Source organism: Drosophila subobscura, chromosome O (genome assembly GCF_008121235.1).
Source record: "Drosophila subobscura isolate 14011-0131.10 chromosome O, UCBerk_Dsub_1.0, whole genome shotgun sequence".
In the NCBI taxonomy this organism is placed as follows: domain Eukaryota; kingdom Metazoa; phylum Arthropoda; class Insecta; order Diptera; family Drosophilidae; genus Drosophila; species Drosophila subobscura.
In genome coordinates this window covers 28,887,519-28,908,320 of record NC_048533.1, presented here as the reverse complement: position 1 = coordinate 28,908,320, position 20,802 = coordinate 28,887,519, and the positions used below count along the sequence as shown (strand labels likewise).

At 46.1% G+C, this 20,802-nt stretch overlaps 1 protein-coding gene across 13 annotated transcripts in view; it reads right to left on the bottom strand.

Moving 5' to 3' along the window:
- Positions 1 to 20,802, bottom strand: part of LOC117897985 (rho GTPase-activating protein 100F) — a 41,409-nt gene that overhangs the window by 12,781 nt on the left and 7,826 nt on the right. For 5 of the 13 annotated variants that reach the window (XM_034807108.1, XM_034807109.1, XM_034807106.1 and 2 more), the window contains exons 3-4: positions 361 to 951; positions 12 to 291 (exon numbers count right to left, since the gene is read on the bottom strand). In XM_034807108.1, coding sequence (XP_034662999.1) covers positions 12 to 291; positions 361 to 951 — 871 coding nt within the window. Of the gene's footprint in view, positions 1 to 11; positions 292 to 360; positions 952 to 8,976; positions 9,186 to 20,802 lie in introns of those variants that run through there. The other 8 variants (XM_034807107.1, XM_034807099.1, XM_034807105.1 and 5 more) reach the window with 6 other exon arrangements.

Genomic DNA, 20,802 nt, shown 5'->3' with positions numbered 1-20,802 from the left:
CCATTTCAAACTACCTGTACGTCTTTCACGTGATGAGCGCGGCGGCCTCTGCATGCGATCCGTTTCGTCCAGATCCTCATCCCTGAGATCACGCTTGATCACCACCACCGGCGGTGGCTTCTGCTCCGGGCGTGAGAGCGTGGGCGGACCGGGGGAGTTGGTGCCACGATTGCCGCGCCGCTGGCGTATGGCGAGCACCAGGCGGCGTGGAATTGACATGATGATGACAACATCGTCCAGCGACATGTGTGTAACGTCCACCAGATTGACGGCAAGGATTTCATCGCCCACCTGGAAAGGAGAGGGGAAAACTCTCATTAAATCTCTGCCCACCGCTCGTTCCCCCTTGCTTCCACTCACCCTCAGGCAGCCGCTGTTGTACACCGCCGATTCCAGGGCTATGCGGGATATAAACACGCCATCGGTGCGATCCGCGCCATTGCCCTCGCGTATGTACAGGCCCAGTGTCTGCCCCGGTCGCTTGACAATCTCCACCAGCTGCACGGTGTGCCGGCCATCGGCCTTGTTCATCAGCTTGTGGGCCGCATCCACCGCCTGCTTGCTGCCCATGCAGCGTGGCTCCAGAATGCGAACGATCATCTCACCGCGCCGCTCCACCGCCTCCAGGGCCGCCGCCGTATTCGGATCGTGATCATTCTCAACGGCCTCTATCTGGCGAAAGATCTCCGAGCTGATGCCGCTGACCTTGCGAAAGTCGCCCTGCAGCAGCACCGGATCCTTGACGCCAGCATTCGAGATGCTGCCGCTCTGTCCGCGGTTCTGGTGCTGATTCCCATGATGCTGCTGCTGCTGGTTGCCATGGTGCTGCTGCTGCTGGTTGCCGTGCTGCTGCTGCTGGTTGCCCAGCGAGGACAGCTGATTGGCGGGCAGCGGTCCGGGCGGGGCGCGTCCCGGACTGGCGGTAACATCAGGAACTGATCTTCCATTCTCCTGCAAACAAGAAAAGGAAAGCATTGCCCGCTGGTTAGTAATTTATGGAGATATTCGCGCAGCTTAATGCTAATTTGGCGAGTGCAACGCGTTGACGCATAAATTAAACTAATTGTTGCAGCTGTTGCCCCCCTCCTGGCACTGCCACTGGCACTGCCACTGGCACTTAAGCCGCGCTAAAAGATTTAGCTTTGCATTAATTAAGCTTTCCATATCCTCCGGCGAGTGTTTTAGTTTTGCGCACACAAAAGTTGCAGGGCAAACAAAATGCAGAAGCAGTTTGGCAGGGGCAACACCCCCATAGGAAGGTATTTAAAACTATATTTTGCCCTAAAAAAAAAGAAAGTCAAACTCAAGGTGAATTTACTGTAAAGGTGAGCTTATTGCCCACACTCTCACTCGGCTTCCCGCGAGAGAAAAGCCATAGAAAGAGATAGCAAACGTTTTACTCTCTCCACCCTTCGGTCTCTAACAGCAAAGACAAGATGTTCGATAATAAAAATGAAATAATTCTAAGTAAAATCAGCTTGGTTTAACTAATGTCAGGGTCATGCTCCTTTTGTAAGGATATCATGAGATATTGTATGAATAAATGAACCAAAAACCAAACTAATTCAAACAGAAATCTTAATTTACCGCTGGTTTTCAGAATTATTAAAGAATAGTTTATATCTTCAATGATATTCTTGATATGACCAAGAATGAGCAATTCAATGAAATGTGGTACATTTTTTTCTACAAACTCTTTATGTTTTATATCCGCGCTTTGGGTTCGATTCTGTGCAAAAATTCTTAAAAATGCAGAATGTCACCTAATTGTAGTTTTATAATTTTTATACCCGGTACTCGAAGAGTAAATAGGGTATATTGTATTTGTGCACAAAGTGAATGTATGTAACGCACAGAAGGAAACGTATATACCCATAAAGTATATATATTCTTGATCAGCATCAATAGCCGAGTCGATTGAGCCATGTCTGTCCGTCTGTCCGTCTGTCGGTCCGTCCGTCCGTCTGTCCGTCTTGTTTGTCGGCTAGTTCTCAGAGACTATAAGAGCTAGAGCCACCAAATTTTGGCACCAGACTGCTGTATGCTCACACTGAAACCAGTGTATTTCAAAAATGAGCCCCGCCCCCGCAAAAGGGCGAAAACCTCCCAAATCTACAATTTTGAAGATAGCAGAAAACTAAAAACGCCATTCCGTAGGGAATGACCTTATCTATCAGATCACCAGATTGGGATACAGATTGGCAGAAAGGTTCCCACTTCCCAATACTCCAATTTCTCATGGTGTTGAGTTATTATTTAGATATTTTATAAGACCATGTCTGTAGAAATTAATTCTTATTGCATTATGCTGATTATAGACATTTTATTTGTACCGCCATTTAACTGACAAAATAAAGATAACAGGTAATAAATGGATTGCTGTTTTTTGGTACGAATTTATGTAAAATGTACTTCAGATAATATTCATAATTTTGGCAAAATTTAATGGCATATCTTTATGCATCTCCCATCTATGTAGTTGGATCGATATCTCTACGAGGCTGTTGCAACCTTCGCCTTTTTCTAGTTTGCAACTCAATTTAATACGATAATTACTGCCACTGCCACCTCATCTTTCTGCTACGCCAATCAAGTCCGTCTTCTATCGAACGTCGCCCTAGAACGTTGGCACTAATTATTCCATCAGAGGCGCCGCAGCGCTGGCTCCTATTCGCGCTGTTCTCACGCCAGCTGTAATTTCTGTCAGTGCCACATCGCTCGGCCTGCCGGCGGCACTGTGCGAGAAATGCAGCCACAGAGTGACATGCAAGCTTAAGGATAGCCGATGGAGCCCAACTGTACCGGGCACGTGACGTCCGCTGATGATGTCACATGGCCAGAGCACACACAGCCCCAAACAGAGGACATGGAACTTCACAGCAACATTGTTGTACGAACAACTTTGATTTTTTTGCCATGGGTTTGGGGACGCCACGAAATTGGTTTTAAATGAAGTTGCCAACCAACAAGCTAAACGAAGTTTTTAATGGATTAATGTTAGCAGGAGTCCAGGACATTCCCCGATGGAGAGCGGGAGCTGCCTGCCTGCGGGCACAAATTGTGGTCAGGCCCGTCATTGTCAAGTGCTGAAGCAGCAGCACAACTCCAGCGTTGAAGTGGCGACTGCTCCTCGTGCCTATGGTCTGCTCTGCGCTTCTCTGCGGTTGCCAAAAATCATGTTCGCAAGAGCCGAGCAGCAGCAGCAACAACAATAGAAAAAAATGGAAAGAAATCTTTGAAATTGCAAAACTTTGACATGTGTCGGTGTCCTCTGACAGTGCTGCTCCTCCTGCTGCTCCTCCTGCTGCTCCTCCTGCTCGCTCTTCCTTTGTTGCAGCTGCTGCTGCTTGTGTTGGCCAAAAACTTTCGTCAAAGTTGGCCCCAGGAGGAGCAGCGTGGAGCAGGACGAGCGACCACATCAGCAGCTGTCGTTGTAGCTCGAAGTTTCTTCGGCCTCGCGTTTCGTCTGTTTTGTCCGTTTTCTGCTCTTAGTCAAATAGGCATTATTATGTGGCCATATTCCATAGCCCACTGGCGGTTATAGCTCTTTTAGCTGCTGCTGATGATGATGATGTTTCTCCTTCTGCTGCTGCTCCTGCTGCTCCTTCTTGTTGCTGCCAAAAACTTCTGCTTCGCTGGCATTAAACTATTAAAGTGTGTTTACTGTAATGGCATTTCGTTGTTTGGTTGTTTGCACTTTGCCAACTGCAAATGCATGGCTAAATAAATAATTCAAGCGCTGTGCCCAGAGCCACACACCATTAACACAACAACAACAAATGGAACGCCTTCGCAGCGATCCTTTGCGTGGGTGTACAGCAAAAACCCGTGGGCGTGTCGCGGCTAAACAACTGTATTCAATAAAAAAGAGAACCAGCAGCGTTGGCCCATTGTTGATGGCTCGCATTGTGGTTGGCCTAACGAGACTTGGCCGGGCATAACAACAACACATTTGCTCTGTCGATGGTGTGTGCATCGCGTGCAGGCTTAAACAGAGAGAGAGAGAGAGAGAGCCAAGAGGCAGCCCGAGCTCTAAATGGACACATGAAGTGGCAAAAGCAACAGCGAACAACAGCCAACACCCCGGTCCAAGCTGTCAGCATACAATTTATGCGAGCAACCAACCAAGTGAATGTCCCTGTGCCTGCCCCAATCCCTCTTCCATGTTGTCTTACACTTCCACTTCCAGTTGTAATCAGTTTTATGCCCTGCCTCTCCACACACATGAAACATTTTCTAATTCAATAATTCAACGTGTTTTCACTCCTTTTTTTAATGCAGACTTTTGTTGCTGGCTTCTTTTTACACCGCATAACTGGAGGGGTTTTTCCACTCACTTTGCGGTGCCGTAAATTATGCACCGAGCGGGAGTCGCGCACTTAATTAGCAAGTGAATAGTTTATCAACCGGCAAATCCAATAAGTTCATCAGCGTGAAAGCAGGAAGAGCTGCAAGAACTATCTGGAAAATTACCAGACCAAGAGGCAAAGGCGAAGGCGGCTTATGTAAAGCGTCTTTAGGCTAAAGCCCAAGAGGGCCACATGTGACTCACAGAGGGCCACCCACACAGGCAGTTCCTGGGGCGGGGCGGCTGCCTGTTTAAACTCATTTCAACTTCATTATGTTGTCTCGGGGCACTCTGCTGTCTAGCCACAGTCCCTGCCTGCCCCGGCCACCCCCTGCTGTGTGACTACAACTAATTGAAAATAAGTCAAGACATCTCCCCGAGTCTGAGTTTGGCAAGCTTTTTTAATTATGGATGCGATTTTCCACAGCCTGCCAGCGGCAGAAGGCAGCAAACTATTCCAGGGCCAAGGCAGCGACACAGCGGTGGGTGGGGAGGGTGTGGGTGCGGGATGAGGGAAGTTGCGTGACAACACAAATCAATAAAATCATTTTTAGTGCCCGGCTACAGCCAAAATAAAACACAAGCTCTAGTTCGAGCTCTCCCACACCCAATCGGAAATTGACTAAAATTGTAATTATGTCAGAGCGGACGCCATTAACAGTGGCAGCCAGGCAGGCAGTGGAAATGGCAGTATAAGTATAAGAAGAAGTAGCAGTAGGAGTATAAGTAGAAGTATAAGTATAAGTGGAATTATAAGTAAGACTATAAGTAGTATAAGTAACAATATAAGTATAAGTAGGAAGTAGCAGAAAAGTAGCAGTATAAGTATAAGTTTAAGGAGCAGTCTAAGTGGAAGTATAAGTATAAGAGAAAGTAGCTGTAGGAGGAATTAGTAGAAGTAGCTGTGGAAGTAGCAGTATAAGTAACAGTATAAGTATAGGTAGGAAGTAGCAGTACAAGTATATGTAGCCGTATAAGTGCAAGTATAAGTAGCAGTAAAAGTGGCAATAGAAGTAGCAGTATAACTAGAAGTAGAAGTAACAGTATAAGTAGGCTGTAGCAATATAAGTAGCAGTATAAGTAGCAGTATAAGTAGCAGTATAAGTAGCTGTAGGAGGAATTAGTAGAAGTAGCTGTGGAAGTAGCAGTATAAGTAACAGTATAAGTATAGGTAGGAAGTAGCAGTACAAGTATAAGTAGCAGTATAAGTGCAAGTATAAGTAGCAGTATAAGTGCAAGTATAAGTAGCAGTATAAGTAGCAATAGAAGTAGCAGTATAAGTAGCAATAGAAGTAGCAGTATAACTAGCAGTAGAAGTAACTGTATAAGTATAAGTAGGCAGTAGCAGTATAAGTAGCAGAAGGAGGAATTAGTAGAAATAGCTGTAGAAGTAGCTGTATAAGTAAGAGTAGGAAGCAGCCGGATAAGTAACAGCAGAAGTAGCAGTAGAAAATATCAACATATTTAGTAGTATAAGTAGCAGTAGAAGTACCAGCATAACAAGTAGCTTGAGCAACACTTTCTTGGCCACGACTGTTTCAAAACTGCGTCATTTCCCTGACTGCGTTAATCATTGGTTCAGCCACAATGGTAATGACTGAGAGCTCACTCTGGGCTACTCGCGAGAACAATTGTCCTGTCTTGGGCTACTTTCGCTTTTATTTTTGGGAGGGGTTCGACTTCGTTGACTTTCACTGTCGTCTGTCAGCTGTCTCCGGGCGTCTCCCTACCCCACCCTCTAGCCCTGGCTGATTGATTGTCTGATGCATTGATTGATTGCTGGAGCATGTGATTTAGCGGGTGCTCTCTCTGCCTTTTGTTTTTGCGTCCAACTCATTGGCACCCCGCACAGACTGTGGGAATAATTGATCTGGCTTTTCCCTCCTTTTGTTTGTGGGCCATTAGAATTGATGAAATTGATTTTGTTTTTGGGGGCCCGATACAATTAATAATTCGAAACAGCAGTAGCAAGTCATGTTATTTGTCTAATGGTCCTTAAACTGATAGCCAAACACACACGCAAGTCAGTCAGGGGGCAGTGCTGGGAGGCCACTGGGGGTAGACCCCAACCCACAGAACTGGTCGAGAGAGAGCTTTGGTCAACTTTTAATGGCCATAACGTGCTTACAACTCAACCACTCGAACATTTTCCACTCAGCTTTTCATGATGAACTTTCCGGTTACGAGGAATTTGGTAACAATTTGCCAGGCAACAATTCAAACCACAATTTGTTTTGCAAAATTAATTATTTTTTGCCAGCCAAAGCAGGGGTTAGAGGTTAGCAGCTGGCATTTTCACATACATAAATTTCAGCATACGGAAATAATAGAACAAAGGAACCAAAACGTAACTGAAACCCCACCTCAAAGTCCACACACAAAACGAAAGTTCAAATTATAAATTTAAATGCCTTCAAGCCATTGGGGACATTCGGGTATTCGCTCTGTGCTCGCTCTCTTCATGCCAATTACATGTCAGTGTTGGCTGGAATTTTCGGAATTCACTGACAACAATTACAATTAAATGGCAAATGCACACAGCACACACCCAGAGAGCAGCAGCAGCAGCAGCAGCAGCAATGTTAATAATAGTTGTCACTTGCAGCTGCGCTAATGTCAAAATATATGTGGCACAGGAGCAGGGAGACAGGCACACAACAATGAAGACAGCAGCAGCAGTGGATAGAGACCAGTGGCTGAGGCAGCAGGAGTGCCAGTGGCAGGACATAGCAGCAGCAGCAGCAGTGGCTGTGGCTTGACTACTCCTGAATTGAATTGGTTTGGGTTTGGGTTTGAGGTTTGGCTTCCCTGTACGGCTCCGAGTCTAAGATAACCGCAAATTAAGCAAACAACAAAGGCGGTGCCAGCAACAATGTGCGACAAGCCGCACTGTGGCGGTGATTGTGACAGGCAAAGGCAAAGGACAGAGGCAAAGACTGCTGCAGACCGGAATCAAGAGCAGCTGTGGACACATTACCCGCACCCGCACCCGACGTATACGTGATTCATTGATTAAATTCAAATTTGCACGGCAAACAAAGGCAGAGAATGCACAAGATGGCGACAAACGCATTCCAAGCAGCGTATTATGCAATTAGAGAGAGAGGAAGACAGAGACAGGGATAATGGTATCAGGGCATCAAAGGCATTAACCCTGACAAAAGGAAAGCCTTTGCCTTGCTCCTTGCTCCTTGCCTCTGGATTTCCTGTCGAGTGTCGAGTGACAGAATGAAGCGTGAAGATAAACCCCCTCAGACCCAAAAAGCTGACAGGACAAACCTTCCAACTGGCTGCAGCCACTCACTCACATCAGTCACAAAGCAAAGACCCGGAGCCAGCTTCAATTGATTGCCTTCGTCCCTGGGTGGCGGCATAATCTGCTCCTGATGCTGCTGCTGCCAGGCCGCTCTTTGGCAAATTTAATTACCCAACCGAATGGAAGAAGTAAGCAAACAGCTACGGCTACTGCCATTATCTATGCAAATATTTTTTAGTGAAGGGCGGCTGGCTGCATACTTAATGAAATTTTATTTCAATATTTCAAGTGCCCTCAGCAGGCAGGCAGGCGGAAGGAAGAGTCAGAGCCACGCCAAGTTGTTGAAAGTTGCAATCTGTAGGTAACAAATATACGACTCCACGAGTCTTTATATATAAAACGATTATATGTCTAAGTGGGTGCTCATTGTAGCCAGTCAGTCGGCCGGTCTGTGGCAGTGCACCCAGAGGCCGACTCTTCAGTTTGTTTTATTTGCAAAGTTTTCATTTTTGAGCCTCTGCTGCTGCTGCCTTTTTTTCAACTTTTGTTTTTGTTTGAGGGAGTTTGGTTGGTTCATTGGCCTTTGCCATAAAATATGCACTTTTATTTCTTTTACGCATATTTATTTATTCATTCATCCGCATGAATTTACACACACACTTAAATAAAATAAATGTTCACTCTTTCCACGCACCAGAGTGAGCGGACAGCAGCGGACAGCAGCAAGCGGACAGCAGGGTTTGAAAAGAGGAACAGAAGTTCCTCCCAGATTGCAGCTTAAGCGGCTAATAGTCGCAGGCAACACGAAAGCAATATTTGCAAACCAATACTGATGGCACGGCCATCAAATAAAAATAAATATTAAAGTAAAATATGAACGACACAAAAATATACTCGTGAAAATGTCATGCAAATTTTTGCTTTGCCCGTAGCCAAAAGGCGTGGGTGGGCTGGGAGTTGCGTATTTTATGCAAGACTTGTGACATTTTCAGCGTTTTATGGCTACAAAAATGGTTCGTACGTTTATTATTAATGTAACCAACGGAACAGCACCACAGAGGGGCTGTATTCAGCCGGAAATAGTGGCTTTTATATAAAATCTTTTTATTCCCAAGATGCAAGGCGAAAACATTCAACAATAGTTGAAACTATGGCTAAAAATAGTTGATATTTTAAGATTTTAATCTGGCTTACAGGCAATTTCAATGAATTTTGTTAGCCACTTACTGGCCAAACCAAAGCGCTGCACAAACATGGCTAACTTTTAATGTCATTAGAGTACTCTTGATTACTTTTTCCCCCCCAGTCTAGGCAATATTACTTGCTGTTCTATTTATAAATGTGAAGCCACCTCCCGGGGGCAGGAACTCACCTTGCGATGGCTGCTTCTGGTCAGGAAACATCCTGTCGTGGCGCTATCACACATTAATTTTGTTGCAGCCACTTTGCTGGTGTTCTAGTCCCCGAAAGGAAATTGTGTCAAAATGGAATGGAACTACTTTCCTATATACTTATTGTATATATAAGCTGCGTGTGTGTCCAGTTGCTCCACACACTCTATTTATTCTCTAATTTAAATGATAGTTTCTGCAGATTCGATTTACGTTTCGATTTTGCGCGCACTTAAGTTATTTATTTATTCATTGTGTATTTTATTTCGCTGTATTTGTGATATTGTATGTTGCTCGTTTGCTCCTTTGGCTTCGGTGGTTTCGTAACGCTTGCTTAAGCTATCATTTGATACGTATTTTGTGTTGTTTCCTCCCGCTTCCCGCTTCCCGCACACGTCCTCCAATGGCTTACATCCAATTGTATCGTTTCATTTTTGCGTTGAGTTTGTTTTATCCGCTTTTCTGTTCTCTAAGCACACAAGACTCATGATAAGTGTATCTGTATATACCATTCTGTGTGTGTGTGGGTGTTCTGTGCCTGTGTGTGTGTTTGTGTAATTTCCTTTTTTGGCTGCCTTTTGTTGCCAAGCGAAAATATTTATGTTTGCCTTTCACGCTTCACTGCCAAATGGCGGCGCAGGCGGCGGCGAGCGTTTGCCAAAAACGTTTTCAAAATTTCTACACAATTGATTTAAACGGCGCTTTAAGTGCGGTCTGGCTGTCAGCCCCACCACCCACTATAAAGGGAGGTCCACAGAAGAGACACAGAAAGAGAAAGAGCGGCAGCTAAGTGGGCCGAAACTTGGCGTAAATAATTCGCCGGAGCCGTGCAAAAATTTCATTAATTTCCAGGCATACTAAATTAAAACGGGGCAGCACTCTGAGCGAACAGCTCCTCCACTCAAAGTTGGCCCCGAACGGCCAAAAGGGTATAAAGCACAGAGAGAAGAAATATGGCCAGAATGTGGGCGGCTGATTATCAAGAAAAATAGTTTTACGCCAAATCAAAATTAAACTTCTTTGTGAAATAGTTGGAGCAAGGCTGAGTGGCAGACATTTCTCATTTTATCCTTTTAATTATATATTTGAAGGCAATTAGTATTTGTTGGCCTGAACTTTGGCATTTTTGCAAGCAGCTAAAAGAGTCCAGAGAGGCTCAGGGTTGAGTGAGTTCGCCTCAAAACTTTATAAAGCGAATGGGAATGCGTTAGCCCAGCAAACAATGCCTGCCGTTAGCTCCAGTTACATTTCCCGCGTGGCTGTTTTGGCCATATAAACCAGCTTTGAGTGGGTGAGGCGTGGCTTGGGGGCGCTGCAGACGTGCTAAGACCGAGAGAGAATGCCAAAAATTACATTTTGCCACTTTTACAGACAAAAAGATGAAGCCGCCAGCCGTAAAACTCCCGAGAGTTTCGCGAGTGGGTGGAGGAGTTGGCGGTACACGCAGCAATATTGCTGCTGCCACGGCTGCTGCTGCTGCTTCTGTGCCCCAGCTACGTGGGTTAACATTGTCGAAGATAATGGCTGCTTTGGGGGCTGCCTAACTGACTGTCAGGCTGCCTGCCTTTCTGCCTGCCTTCTGTCTGTTTCGGTGCCTTGCCAGGCAATCGTCGGGCTGTTGAACTTTAAGTGTGTGCGTCTGCTCCAACGCCGCCATCGCCATCGCCATCTCCACAGCCATGTGCCTGTGTCTGTGCCATGTGCCTGTGCCTTTGTCTGTGTGGGCTGGCACATGGGGTTGGTGTTGGTGTCGGGTTTGGGCTTGTGTGTGGGGGCGTGAGCGCGCGCATTTAGCAACAAAAATTGTGTCTGTATATGGGACAGCCCACCCCCCACCCACACACACACACACACACACAAAAAGGAAAAACGAGCGAAAAAATGAATAAGACTAGGCAACCGTCGTTCAAAAGAATTGCGTTGGGATTCGGTTTCTCGTTTCCTTTGATTCTCATTGCGTAGACAGTCAGTCAGTTGATTGTGTGTGTGCAATGGGTTTATTTCATAATAAATTTCATTTCTTTTTTGATTTCTTTGCGTGTGTGTGGACGGACACGTGTTTCTGCACTCGCTTTACCTAGGGTTAATGATTTGCTGCTCGATAAAATATATTTTGTAGACTCGATGCGAGTGCGATTACGCGACTACGGTTAATGCTTTGTATGTTTGTATGTATTCCCTAAGACATTTTTAATTGACTACTGTTTTTTTGGTATTGATCGAGCGTTCAGGCACTCTCTCTCTCTCTCTCGCGTGGGGAGGCAATTTAACGCGGCATTAAAATTTTATCGGCTATTCCGTTTGCGTTTGCTTTTGTGCAATCATTTTTAGAGTCCACCCACAACGGCAATCACGCTGTCGCAGGCGCTGCCGCTGCCGCTGCCAATAACGATGACGATGTCAGTGACGTTGACGTTGACTTGGGGCGCCGGACCTCTGTTGAGCGCGAGCTAGTCCTCTCACCGCTCACCGCTCTGCTCGCCGTGCGTGAAATAGTATTGAATAAGTTCCGTTTTTAATGAGTTTTACTACACGCCAGGCCACGAGCTGCTCTGCTCTGCAGGTATACACATCTACATATATAGAAGGAAGTCCTTTCCAGTACGTATACAGCGTCGGCGATGCAAATACTACTACGCACACACACACAAATATAAAAGAGCGCAGCACGCACGACGTTAATGTTAACGGTAACGAGCACGAGGACCAGAACGAGGACGGACCACCACAACAACGACTACCACGACGACGACGACGACAAAACGTCCGACGCGCTCAACTGAACTTTGCGTATTGAGTTGGCCTGCCCCTGATGCCTGTTGGGCAGGCACGAGCCTAGAACTCGGTCGAAAGCGAACCCGAAGTTGCAACGAAACAACATCTCCTATTGTCGAAATTGGAGCAAACACGCACGCACACTCTCACACACTCGTACATGTGTAGGCAATGAGAGCAGCTCTCTCTCTCTCTCTTTCGTTTCGAGTAGCGAAACTTTCTTGGGAGCGAAAGCTTTTACGGAGAAAAGTTCGACATGCTTTTACGACATGTCTGTGCATGCGTTTGCGTGCTGTTCTGTGTCTGTATATATTTGAATTATTTAACAGGAAAAAACAGGAAAAAAATCCCAAATCGGGATTTGGGGAATTGTATTTGATATGGCTACAGGCACCGAGCAGCAGCTGCCGCGCTGCTCTTCTGAGTACGGGCCATGTCTGCTGGGGACCCTGTCGCCTGGCATTGCCAGATGTGATTTTTTTTTTGTGTCCCGTTGTAGTGCCTCACGCTTGATGTTGCACGGACTTGAACTTGTCCAAGAGTGTGCTGCATAATTGATCTCTTTGGCTGTGCCTCAACATTGAAATTGAAAATAAATGGATCATGCCAGGGATTGTGATCACAACTATTTTGTAATTGTTACATACATTCAATCCCGCTTAAACGTTTGCCCAAAGCTTGTCATCGTTTCGAGAGCTTTTCCCGCTGAGCTTCATAAAATGCCGCTCTAGGCCCATCACCTTGTTAAAGGGCAGCATCCCTGGCTTCCACTCAATTCATTTACACAAAACCCACACTTAAGCCTACACCTGGGCACCCCAGAGGCTTCCAGCTAATCCTGACATCGATAACAATTACATGCTCAGCGCAGGACTATTTCAGGCACTCGAACGCCGAACCTATGCCACTGGCAAATGAAAAGCAGAAAAATGCCAATCATGTGTGACTGGCGGTAAACGCATAGAAAACGGGCAGACCCAACTCAAAGCGGTTTCGGGGCGGCCGCCTGGCATGACAGACAAACATTATGAATGATAAAGGTACAACAATGGGAATAGCAAAAGCAAAAGCAAAAGCAACAAAAAACAACTCCACTCTGGTCTAGTCCGAAAGCGCGCGCGCCGCTTGTGCAAATGTTTGTTTATCAAGCAATTCAAATCAACAAAATGAAACAAAGCGAATTGTTGGTCAGGCGAGCAGGGGCGAGGGAGGAGTGGAAACTGCCACTGCCACCGCCACTCCACACAGCGTGGCAGCATTATGAATAATTTTAATAACCCAACCTCGATGACACAAACAGATAAACCAGTTGCCATTAAAAACGCATTACAATTGATAAAAGGACTAGAAAAGGAAGCAGCGCTTTTGTCCGGCGGCATGGCACAGCTTTAGATACACTCCAACGATGAAATGAAATGAAACTGATGGAATGATAATAAACAAATGATATCCACACTAATGTCAAGCAGGTTAGGTTTATTGAGGAATTCAAGTGATTTGCTTGGTCAAAGGATGGACAGTTGCGAGAATATTAATAGATCTGGCTATGAATTTACAAATCTGCAGTGGATCTTCATGAATTATCAAGAAATGTTTTCTTGAACGTAGAATACCTAAATTGAGCCAATTTTGGATGTCTCTGAAGTACCATTAATATGTCTGGACTTCATTGCATTAACGATTACCTTCATGGTGCACCACAAGTTGATGTCGAAGAGCCAGCATTGATTGTAGCCTCCCCAATGAGGATGCAGATTGAGTCGAAAACAGGGATAGAGTTGCCTTATAATTTCTGGATATCTGTATGCAGATTAATCATGCATTTAAGTCCCCAGAAACAAGCTGCTTAAGTAGTGAATATATAATTAATTGACAAATTATTCTGTGTCTCTGTTAATGAGCAGAATAGTTAGCTGATTGGCATATACATATTTTAGTTGTGCAGTGTACAGATTAATGATTAGAAGTTAGGCAAGAACTATGATTTATTCATATAAAAAATTCGCACCATTTTCAAGTGTTCTCGTAACCAAAAAAAGAACGGAAAGTACCACAAAGATTTGGTCAAAATGCTTGAAAAAACAGCGTGGAAAGGCCTTTCGGAAAAGCGTAAAGTCAATTTCCTGAATGACATGTGTGTAACCCAACAGGGAGTGTGAGTGTGAGTGTGGGTGCAAGTGTGAGTAAGTGCTGGGTAGGCCGCATCATTCACAAAAGCTGCAAAAACACAGACACACACTCGGACACACATTCGGGCGCGCGCTCTGCGCTCTCTGGCAGCCTGTACTCGTATGTGGGTCAGTTTTGTGTGGGGCGCTGACGCTGACCCACCCAGTCACCCACACAGCGAGCAAAGCCACACACAAGCCACCATTCGCTGACAGGCAATCAACTGTCAGGAGGCCGAGCAGGAGGCCATGCAAAATAAATGCAATTCAAAATTTCTTCTTTTTCAAAGGCAGTGGGGCATGGGGCAGCTAGGCAAACATGCCGCAGGCATCAGGCCTAAACACACTACGTTACGTATACGCAACATCGGACAGACGCCTGCGCGGATAAAATGCGCACGCGAAAGGAGCGGAGCGCTACGACGATACGACGACAGTGGCCGGGTCCGAATCCGAATCGGGCCAGCGTCGAACCTTATCCGTTGCGTTGGCACGCACGCTGGCAGCGGTCCGGATGCGAGCGGCTAATAACAAACTTCCGGAGAGGAAAAATTCTTTGTCATTGGAATTTGTCAAGCGCAGCAAATTGAGTTCACAGCTCGGCGGCTCGGTGGCAGCTTGAAACGGAATTCAATACGAAAATGCGAAGAGAAATGAAAACTTTTTGCCGCCTACACTGCGCGTAATTCTGGGCAGCTTTTCGTGTATAAATTATGTATGAGTTGGAGCCCTAAGTGGATGCCTTAGCATGTCTCAAGCATTAAACATTCCCCAGTGTCCCTGTTGGTCAACACTTTCTCGCTCTCTCCCCCTCGTTCTCTCTCTCTTTCTGTAGGTGCAAGTAAGCCTCTTCAGTTCACATTTAGAGTGGGCCAAGTTTGATGTGGCTTTGATGCTGCTGATGGCCCCTTTCGAGTGAATTATGTAAAAGTTTTTGCTCTGCTCTTGCGTGTGCCATAAGCCGCTTAGCCAGAGTTCAAAGGTTAGTCCGGGAGGTAGGAGACCGTTCATCGACCAGCTAAATTGCCTTTTAAGTGCCTTTTCATTGGCAATTAATGCCGCTAGTTGCTGCCTTGGCCTTAGACTAATTGCAGCCGTTTTTAGCCCAAAACTAATCGCAATTGGCGTGAAAATGGCACTACGATAAGCCCTATTCCAACCCAATCCATCAATCACAAACACATTTTATAGTGTGAAATAGAATAAAAAGATACAAAGAGCGGGGGAGACAGAGCCGAGCCTTGGCACAAATTCCGCCATGTCTTTCACCTAAGTTTTGGTTGTTTTTTGTTGTCATGGCTCATGGCTCAAGGCTCAGGCTTTGTTCGCACTTTGGCTAATTTATGTCATTTGGCTGTCTCCTCAGTTAATGCCGCAAACTTTGGCGGCAGCAAATAAATACCCTTGCATCATCATCGTTGCATATTTAATGCCGCAAATACATGCAACAATTTCTTGCACAACAAAGAACCAAAAATAAAATGTGCCACAAACCTTTGCCTAACTCTGGCCACACTAAAGCAGCACAGCAAAGCCGCAAAAGCCAAGGAATTATAACAAAAAAACAAAAGGGGGGAAAAGCATTTCATTTTTCTCTACTACAAAAGCTTTAGAAAGCAGAGAGAGAGTGGCAGAGTGAGAGAGTGGGAGAGTGTGAGTGTGGGTACAGCGAGAGAGCGCAAAGCTAACTCAGAAGAGCGAGAAAGCTGCGAGCAAAACTCTCTGCAGCGAAACTTTGCTGCTCCACAAACCCACCACACAGACGCTGCTCAGTCCACCTTCCACTTCCCGCCCCCGCTGAGATCTATGCAAAATACGTTAAAGGTGGAGCAGAAAAAGAAAAGAAAGAGTGAAGGAAGAGGAGGAAGCATACACTTTTTGAAGAACCAGATGAGGGGTGGGGTGGGGGCTGCCAAAACGTAACGAAAATCCACAGCAAAGCAAACATAAAATTTAAGCAAGCCAAGGAGGTGCACGGGCGAGTGGGAGAGAGGTGTGAGGGAGAGTGGGAGAGAGCGGTTTGAGGGTGAGTGAAACACGCAAAGCCACGACCTATCCACACAACAATCGTGTGTATGTGGGTGATGGATGCGGGTGCGGGTGCGGGTGCGGGAGGGGGGCTGCACGCGGACTGCGACTGGGTTTACATGTGAGTGGCGTAAACCGCTTTTAGTGCACACGCACACACAGACACACAGCATGGATGCTGCTTGCTGTAGTGGGTTGTGAGGTTAATTTCGTTTTGGTATTGCATTTTGCACTGCTGCCTGCATGCATCTCCCCCCAACCCTTTTATATATATTTTTTGTTTTACCCTCCCATACGAGTCCTTTGAGTCGCTGTGGCTGTTTGCCTTTGCAGTCGAGTGGCCTCAATACGAGAGCATAGATTACTCTACTCTCACCCACCCCATACCCCTTTGCTTGTTGATATTTTTATGGTTCAAAAGTAAAATGTGTCAGACGCAGTGCTTGCCACTAAATGTCATGCAGAGCAAAGCTTATCGAAGCTTCAGCCTGTGCCAGTTGCACCTCTGGCCTTGCCAGCAGCTCAGCTGACGCGAGGGGGCTGGCGCGGGAGGGCGGCCATTAAATTACCGCAGGGTTGAGCTAATTCCTGCTCATCATTTTTAATGGGCATCAGCCGCGCGGTCCAGCCTCTGACGGAAATAATTAAATATAAGTTAAGTGAAGAGCGGCAGCGGCAGAGGTGGAGGTGGAGCTGCTTGGCAATAAGTCAACTGTCAAACTGGCAGCTAGATGCGCTCTGTACTGACTATTTTTTCTTACAAAATATAAACACGTTTCACTCGGCAGAGGCTGGAGGAGGTTACACTCCGAAGGGAGGAAGAAGGAGCTACCACTCCGCAGAGGCTGCCTGGAGGGTGCTCTGGGGGGTTTGGCGTAACAATGACAGGTAAATATTTTACGTGCACGAAAAAAAACTTGAAAACTCTTCGATGGAATATGGAACATTTCAATATGTCGCCTGTCCGCTCTGTCGCCTGCTCGCCTGTCGCCTGTCTCCTGCAGTTGCGTAAGAGTTCTGCAATTAGTTTCGCAATTGAAAGGCACGTAGCTGGAGCTCTACTGTACTGGCAGACACTGCCATGGCACGTACCTAAGCAGCAGCTCTAACGAGCGAGGCGAGTGTGAGTGTGTTGGCATAGGGATACAGGCAGCATGTCCTTGAACCAACAACAGCAGCAGCGCTCAAGGAACACTACTGGGGAAAACTACAAGTAGTTGGCGTACATTGTGTACGGAGGAGGCAGAGCTACAAATGGAAGTACAGTATGCAAAGGGCACAACTCAGAGATATGGCGAAATGCTTGGACTTAAAGTTGACTCATCTTTTAGCTCAATTAGTTGATTAATTGATGGACAAAGCCTGGCAACAGCGACCAAATAAAAGTAAGTAAACTCTCACAACTCTCAAACAGAAACTGGCTGCAGGATTTACTTTCATTTCTCTCAATCTCCAAGCACTCAAAACAGGTTCTGGCATGTCGGGGATAATAAGTAACTCTATGAACGATATTGGCATAAACTCTGCTGGCAGGCTGCCCACAATTTCGCGTTAATCAATTCCCGCCCCAGGGGCTGCCCAACCTATCGCCGCACATTCCGCGTCAATGCACCGCCCGAAAAAAATGAAGCTTATTAAGTGCCGCGTTGGGGGAAAAAATAAAGAAAGAAAGGAAAAGAAACTTTTAGCGCTGCGTTGGCAGCAATTAAAAATCTGGCTTCACCTGCTGCTGCTGCTGCTGCCACGGCTAATGCTGCTACTGTGGCGACTCCTGCTGCTGCCTCTGCCGCTGCTTCTAAGTTGCCAATTAATAGTTTGCCTCCTTTTCTTCCCAACAACCACATCACAAGAGCGAGTCTCTCTCTTTCCTTCTCTGCCTCTCTCTTTCACTCTCTTGGAGGCGATGCACCAAGGCGGAAAAACCTTCTGCTTGAAGCAAAACTATAAAAGGAAAAAATAAATATTGGGCAAAGCCAGCAAACCGCTGGAAGCTGCTAGAAATGCTGTGCCAGTGTTTGTCTTGGGCAAAAACTTTCTACAACACTTGCGCGTGTGTGTGTGGTTGTGTGTTTGTGTGTGTGAAGCATCGACCGGCGCCAGCTGAGGAAATATTCTTATCTGCATTGAGGCAAAATTGTGCGCTCTCTGTCTCTCTCTCTCTCTCTTGCTCTATCTGCTAAATGTCTGTGTATCTGCCAATTGTTGTTGGAACTCACGGCAAAGATTCACTCCCCTCCACCCAACTTTACCCCCCTTTTGTGGCAAAATGCGGCTGCCTAAATGCCCGCCATTTATTTGTGAATGGCACTCGACTCGACACAGCAAGGACTCGCCAGGGACTCAACGCAGAACGTGCCGCTGCATGGCGGAGCCAGAAGACTTTGCCAGCAACTTTTTGCACATCTCTCCAACTATTTTCCATAAACTTTCCATCAAGCCGCTGGCAACTAATCAGGCAGGCAGCAGGCAGCCAGCAAGAGCCATTTAAGTGCGCTTCTGCACAGACAAAAACTGCCATTTCAATGCGTGTCATTCGGCTTTCAATTAAATTTCAAATGCTGACTAAATGCTGAAAAATGCACAGCATTCACGCCACTTCACATCACTCAATGCATGGCTGCACATAAATCAAAATAATTTACTGCACTGATGCTCCCCCCCACCAGACATGATCCGCTGACTGCCGGAATTTATTGAAAATTCCAAACCCAAAAAACAGAAAAAAGGGAAATAAAGGGAAAGGATGCTGCAATTGAAAATTGCACGCTGGCATGGCTGCAGACACGAAAACAATTCCATTGTATGGGGTTTCGTTTTCACATTCCTCCCCCCTCTGCAATTGGTAATTCAATATGCTGATTTTTGCCAGAACCCCCTGCTGACATGTCCTGCTGCCTGTTTGGCTGCCAGTCAACACTCAACACACTCGTCGCGCTCGCTCTCTGCACTCTCTTCACTCGTATGCCAATAGAAATGCCAACGCGTCTCACTTGACCAACTTTTTGGTGGTGCCAACTGAATGGAGCTGCTGCCAAGTCAAGGGAGCAGCAGCCAGAAGCAGGAGCAATCGGTAACAGCAGTCAGTAGGCAAAATATTGGCTATAAAGTTTGACATTCTGCCCGACAGCGTTTCATTTCAATTAAAAATTGCTTAACAAATCAATTTGCTGTTCGGCCTGACACAAAACTGATTAAGAAAACGGCAGCACAGCGGCCCATAAAAAGCAAACAGAGCCAGAGTCAGAGCCAGCGCCTGAGCAAACTATCAGGAAAAACTCTAACGCCAAAGAAAATGCAATTTAAATCAAGGCGAGGGCAGTGGGGAAAAAAGCGAATATGGAATGCTCTTTTTTGAAAGAAATTCTTAACTTTTAAGATGAAATATTTGGAGGGAATTTGCAGCACTGAAGGTTGAAAATTGTATCAGAAACTTCGCTGGCTTTTGGTGCATTTCAGTGGAAAGATAACACCTTTCTGACGTTCAATTTTCCATAAAAAATCTCTACTCTTGATGGCTTTTATTCCCCACTTTTACTATACCCTTTCTTGGCATCGGTTTTAAGCGAAATCTCAGCTATTCCCACCAGAGTGACGGCGCCGTGTCCTGGGTTAAGCCTTTGCGCGCTTTTTGGGCCCACTCGGGCGAGGCTTAATATGCCGCCAGTGCTGCAAATTGAATTCTTTAGCTGCGGGCAGAGAGCTGCTCCCAGAGGAGGGCCTGGCAGCGGCAGTGCAGCAACTAAATTAATTTATTTGTTAAACTTCTGCGATGTCAGAGGGCGCCAAAGTCAAAGTTTTTTAGCGCGGCCAAAAGGAAAATAATCAACTACAATAACTAAAACAAACAGCAGAGTGTGAGGCGGTTGCTGCTGCCTTAAGGGCGGGCTTATCCACAGAGTTTCCGTTCCCGAGGTGGCTGCTGCGGTGGCAAGCTGTGCAGCTTTGGGGACTTGTCGTAAACTTTGCAGCCAGCAAGAGACTCACAAGACTCTGGGGCAGCTGAAGGAAGTGTGATGAAAACCCTTCCAAGATGAAGGCAACAACATCAAAACTAGAACACCTTGCACCGTTGGCTGCCTAATGAAGGGGCAAGTAATGGGGCAAGGCACACGAGTACTTTGAGCAACAAATAAAAACTCTTATTCCATGCCAGTGGGCATCAATCATATTAAGTGCTGTCTGTTGGCAGATTAAACCCTTTTGTAGTGGCCCAATTAAACGTTCAGTTCAGTTCGAAAAAATTGCATTAAATTATGCGGTAAAAATGATTAAAGTTCGATAGATGTGGAAGTTGCCCCTTGCCAACATGTGGGACACGTAATTGAATTTGTCTCCGTGTGTGTATCGCTGGCACAAAGTGTGGGGTGACTTTACCCCCGTCATGTATCGTCCTTTGTGTGTAAGCACCGCCCAGTTACAAGGTGAATCAACTCCAGCTTCAGCTTCTGCTGCCACCCCCCCTCTTCGGCGCATATGTGGCACGGCCGCAAGCCACGCTTCTCCGCAGGCAGCAGCAGCAACAGCATATAAATCAGATTTCGCAATTAAGCCTTCATTGAAATTCAGGCGTAAAATGTAAATTTATTATGCAAACCACGAAAACGATGCCATGAACGGGGGGCAGGTGCAGATACACAGAGAAAGGGAGGGAGGTGCCTCCTTCCCCACACGGTGCCACGTAAACCAATTGACTAACTGACTGACTGACATATTAAAGCCAGATTTACACGCTTTACGTGTTGCTGCTTATAGCTGCTGATTAGCTAATCGCAGATGAAGACAATAACAGCAGGAAGTTGACATGTTTGAGGAATTTTAAGAGCAGTGGAAAGCCAA